The following is a 5,357-nucleotide window of genomic DNA, read 5'->3' as shown; positions in this document are numbered from 1 at the left end:
CACACACACCAGAGCAACACGCACACACACCAGAGCAACCAACAGACACACACCAGAGCAACACACACACCAGAGCAACAAACAAAACTTCAGAACTGACCCTGTTGGTACAGGTGGTCCTTTTAATCCCGGACAAAGTGATAAGGATGTGCTTAGGCTTTCCCAGTTCTGCAATTAGCCTCCTTGAAACCTTTCACTTCATATGCCCATATACTGAAAAGGGTAAAAATGAACTAGGTATAGGAATTGCTCATTTATTTTTGTTTTCCTCATTTTGTTTTTGTTTTTGTTACATTTCTGAATGACAGATTGTTGTCAGACTGTTCTTTCCGATCTCTGTCAGTGACTTTCTGCTTTGTGTGTTTTAGCTGGAGAGGTTCAGCATATCTGCTCATGGCAAGGAGCTCTTCGTCAATGCTGACCTTCTGATTGTGGCAGGAAGAAGATATGGTTTAGTTGGACCAAATGGGTAAATATCTTTTTGTCATCAGTACTTTAGCAGCACAGACACTTTTCAGTACCAGTTTCAAACTTGCTCTGTCATTTCATAACTGACTTTTGGGAATTTGACTATATTAATGTACAATATTTGGATGGAAGACAAGAAAATGGATGAAAATATATGAAGCCCCTCAAGTTGCACTGTTGCACAGAATATCTTTATTTTTTTTATTTTTTTCAGATCATTTTGAATCTTTTCATTTTCAGGCGTTTTTCACATAGCTCTGCCCTGTGGGTGTGTTTCCAACCATGATGGTAACGTTGATTACTTTAGCTGCACAGTGTACCAACAGTATGGATTTTTCTATTGTCGTGGTGGTACATGGTCTGTTCATTTTTCAGATGCGGAGACTCTCTCACTCTTACAGTCAACAGGAAACGTGGTGTCTTGGCTGTATGACATTTTCACAATCATAATGAGAATACTGTGGTTACAGTCGCTCCAAGACAATAAGAACAGTAACAGACTAACTCAGTTAAATAATAAAATATATCACAAAGTTAAAAAATATATGAAGTAGCTCTGATATAAATATCCAGAATATAACAGGTTAAATATATATGATTGACATTTTCCTCTTTTAGTGCAGAAGCAGCTCTAACGAACAAAAACCGTTTGGCACGCTGCTCGTTTGGAATTTAAAAATTGTTGCGTGACTAATATGAGGTTTTGACAGAGGCTGACGTTTTCTGGATGATTAAAAAGCATCGTTTTAATCACACTTTGTCTTGTCCTGACATGTAAACCCTTTTTTATATATAACATGTAATTGTATGATAATGGACTGCACCACAGTGGCCAATACATTTAGTTACTGTAGATTTCTTTTTAAAAATGCTATATTGAAGTTTGGAGGATGTGGTGTAAAGCAGCTACCGTCACAATGGTCACTTTGTTCTCTGCCGCATCCTCGTCTTACAGTCACTTATATTTATAACCGCCGTTAAGCCGCTGCAGTACGATAGGTGTCGCCACTCAGACAATACCACCACATAAGCGCTGATGTAGAAAGAAAGAAGTGGAAACTTTAACCCAAGACTTTGAGTGGGTTTGTTCCACAAACACTCAAGTTTTTAAACTGTTCCAACGTCGTCCGCTGTATATCTGCATGTCTCTGAGCTTCCATGTGGGAAAACCATTAAAATGGAGGGGCACAAAATCGAGAGGGGCCCAATCGGCCAAAGTGCCACACAGTGTCGACACATGAGGGGGCGTTGGCTGAGAACTTCACAAATGATCAACACCAACTCACTGCCTGTGATCAGGTACCCTGCTGGGATAATGAGCTGGCTAAAGGAGGAGATAAAAGCCACTGACATCAAGACAAGTTTCACCCCAAGTCCAGCACCCTGATTCTGTACGCTGAGCAGAAGGAAGGAGGCCGGGGACTGGTGAGCATCAGCACCATCCAGGATGAGACAACAAACATCCACGAATACATCAGGAAGATGGCCCCAACCGACCGCGTGCTCAGTGAATACCTTAGGCAGCAGAAACCCAAGAAAGAGGAGGAACCATCATGGAAGGTATGTACCACCAGCAGACAGAAGAGGTGGCTGACATCCAGAAATCCTACCAGGGGCTGGACAAAGCTGGACTGAAAGACAGCACAGAGGCACTAATCGTGGTAACACAGGAACAAGCTCTGATCTGAAGATCCATAGAGGCTGGGGTCTATCACACCAGGCAAGACCCCAGCTGCAGGCTGTGTAAAGATGCCCCTGAGACAATCCAGCACATAACAGCAGGGTGCAAGATGCTAACAGGCAAGGCATACATGGAACACCATAACCAAGTGGCCGGCATAGTGTACAGGAACATCTGTGCCGAGTATAACCTGGAAGTCCCGAGGTCAAAATGGGAGATGCCCCCAAGGGTGGTGGAGAATGACCGAGCTAAGATCCTGTGGGACTTCCAGATACAGACGGACAAAATGGTGGTGGCTAACCAACCGGACATAGTGGTGGTAGACAAACAGAAGAAGACGGCCGTAGTGATACCGAATGACAGCAACATCAGGAAGAAGGAACACGAGAAGCAGATCCCGGGAACAACATCGGAGATCTCTGTCCAGAAGAGCGCAGTCCTAGGAACAGCTAAGATACTGAACAGGACCCTCAAGCTCCCAGGCCTCTGGTAGAGGACCTGAGCTTGGAGGACAGACCGCCTGCAGGGGCGAGAGAGGAATGTTTTTAATATACATGTGTGCGTCAATGTTTGGTTTTTCGTTTATAGCACTACTTGGTTTCTTCAGCATGGGCTCAAACACCAGGACGTATGTAAATCACACCAGGCACTTTGAATCAGAAATAATCTGATTTCTCGTGTTCATTTTTTCTTTCAGAAAAGGAAAGACCACTCTACTGAAGCATATAGCTAATAGAGCTCTCAGTATTCCTCCTAACATTGATGTGCTGCTGTGTGAACAGGGTAGGTGATAAGTCCCGCTTGTGCTCTGTCGTTTTTCTGCTGTGTGCCCTTTGTTATCACCCATTGACTCTGTGGAATGCTTCTGTTTGTTAGAGGTGGTCGCTGATGACACGCCAGCAGTTCAGGCGGTGCTGAAGGCGGACACTCGCCGCCTGAAGCTTCTGGAAGAGGAGAAACGGCTCCAGGCTCGTCTGGAAAAGGGAGAGGATAGTGTAGCTGAGAGGCTGGATAAGGTTGGTGTCCATGTGCACTACCAGACCTGATACAGTTTACAGCTTATGAACATAGTCCTGCTGCCATATTTTACAAATTAATAAAGGCTTCCTAATTTATGGTGGCCATAAGTTAACCTTCAACTTTAAATGCATTAACAGTAAGTTATACAGCAGTGTGAGCAGAGACACCCTCGGGCATGCCACGTAAAGTGTATTTCAGTACTTTCATCGCTGAGCCAGAGGCTCCGTTTCAGCATTAGGTAGAGATGTAACGTTTGAAAAACCATCCAGCAGTAAAATAATTCCTCACAATGTTCTGGCAGACGGTGCTTCCCTTGTCGACAGCCTTCCCATTAATAATGGACCCACATTAAGAGTCCTTTGGTGATCTTTGCTGGCCTGTATGCTGATTATCTGACTTTTCTCTCCACAGGTCTATGAAGAGTTGAGGGCAATAGGAGCTGCAGCAGCTGAGGCCAAGGCGAGAAGGATATTGGCTGGTCTGTCATTCACTCCTGAGATGCAGAACAGACCCACCAAGAGGTTTTCTGGAGGGTGGAGAATGAGAGTTTCCCTGGCCAGGTGCGCTGCAGCAAACATCCTCAGTGGAACTGGTATAGCATCAACCTGTCTCAACCTTAACGTCTGTGCCCACAGAGCCCTGTTCATGGAGCCCACTTTACTGATGTTGGATGAACCCACCAACCACTTGGATCTGAATGCTGTTATCTGGCTTAACAAGTACGAGAGATCTTTCTAACCAATAACAGCTCATTAAAATTTCTAACAGGTTCTCATGAAACATGTTAGCCTACTTCTCACAGTGAAAGAGACTCAAGTCTCTAATTATGGTGCAGTTCCATACACTTTCCAACTGGTATTGTTGGGACCAGTGGTGCTGGAAAGAACTTTTTCTGTCTCTGATTTCAGCGAATTAAATGACATTTAACCATTATTATTATAATTTTGGACAAGTAGGTCTTATCTTAATTATTAACTCGTTTAAATTTGGTTCGTGTGAAAAATGAATGAAACAACATTGCCATGATTTGTTGTTAATTTATTGAAATTGCTGTACAGAAGAAAACGTCACATTTTTCTTTCCTACAGTCTACAGCTTCCATCAGCTATGAAAGTAGCTTCAGTCTTAGTAATGTGACTCATTTGTTGTTCTTGACTGTTCTTTCCCACCTGCAGCTACCTTCAAGGCTGGAAGAAGACTCTCCTCATAGTTTCCCATGACCAGAGTTTCCTTGACGATGTGTGCACAGATATCGTCCACTTGGACAACCAGAAACTTTACTATTACAGAGGGAACTATTGTAAGTGACAACGTGTCATCGCTAGTCGCTAATTACTTGCAGAGAGAGAAGTTTGTGCGAAACTATGTGATTTAGTTAAAGACATTAGGACAGCTTTACCTCAGTTCTTCCTCATTTTTTTTAAGTGACCTTCAAGAAGATGTACGTGCAGAAGCAGAAAGAACTGCAGAAACAGTACGACAAACAGGAGAAGAAACTCAAGGAGCTGAAGGCTGGTGGCAAGTCTACCAAACAGGCTGTGAGTATGGCTTTCTCTTCACTCAAGTACACCTGAGCACCAAATCAACTAGTTACAAAAATACTGTCTTCTCAACCAGGAGAAGAAGGGTTTAAAATGTAAACAAAATCCAGCCGTTTAGGCTGTCAGGGGAACCCGTCTATGATCAGCTGATCATTCTGTTGCAGTTAATGCTGCTGCAATATGCCTGCAAGGTCTAGACTCAGCAAAATATTTCTTAATTTCCAGGTGACACTTTTATCCATCTGTTGTGAGGCTAGTGTCCCTGCTGACATCACTTACGTTGTTCCATTTCAGGAGAAACAGACTAAGGACGCCCTGACCAGAAAGCAGCTAAAAGGCAAGAAGAAGGGAGGTCAGGAGGAGGAGAGCCATGAGGCCACAGAGCTGCTGAAAAGACCCAAAGAGTACACCGTAAAGTTCACCTTCCCCAACCCACCTCCTCTCTCACCACCCATACTGGGACTGCATAGTAAGAACATGTGCACATGCTCCGAGCGTTCAGTCTACTCTCTCTGATTCCCAGCTGTACAGGAAATGTTTCAGGACAAGCGACATGTGAATATCTCAAATATGAAACCGAGCTTGCTGTGCTCTGGGCACCCACAAACCAAATTTCTTTTCTATTTTCTTTTTAAAGCCTTTAAGTA

General features: G+C 43.7%; 1 protein-coding gene across 2 annotated transcripts in view; it reads left to right on the top strand.

The window, feature by feature from the left end:
• The window catches only part of abcf1 (ATP-binding cassette, sub-family F (GCN20), member 1), a 22,360-nt gene that overhangs the window by 7,227 nt on the left and 9,776 nt on the right, over positions 1 to 5,357 (top strand). For both annotated transcript variants that reach the window (XM_005750675.2, XM_005750674.2), the window contains 8 exons: positions 369 to 469; positions 2,847 to 2,932; positions 3,026 to 3,165; positions 3,581 to 3,729; positions 3,805 to 3,888; positions 4,345 to 4,469; positions 4,595 to 4,707; positions 5,005 to 5,179. In XM_005750675.2, the coding sequence (XP_005750732.1) occupies positions 369 to 469; positions 2,847 to 2,932; positions 3,026 to 3,165; positions 3,581 to 3,729; positions 3,805 to 3,888; positions 4,345 to 4,469; positions 4,595 to 4,707; positions 5,005 to 5,179 (973 nt within the window). The remainder of the gene's footprint in view (positions 1 to 368; positions 470 to 2,846; positions 2,933 to 3,025; positions 3,166 to 3,580; positions 3,730 to 3,804; positions 3,889 to 4,344; positions 4,470 to 4,594; positions 4,708 to 5,004; positions 5,180 to 5,357) is intronic.

Source organism: Pundamilia nyererei, unplaced genomic scaffold, assembly GCF_000239375.1.
Source record: "Pundamilia nyererei isolate P.nyererei 1_Seehausen unplaced genomic scaffold, PunNye1.0 scaffold00284, whole genome shotgun sequence".
Taxonomy (NCBI): domain Eukaryota; kingdom Metazoa; phylum Chordata; class Actinopteri; order Cichliformes; family Cichlidae; genus Pundamilia; species Pundamilia nyererei.
The sequence above is the reverse complement of the archived record's forward strand: the minus strand, read 5'-3'. Positions and strand labels throughout refer to the sequence as shown.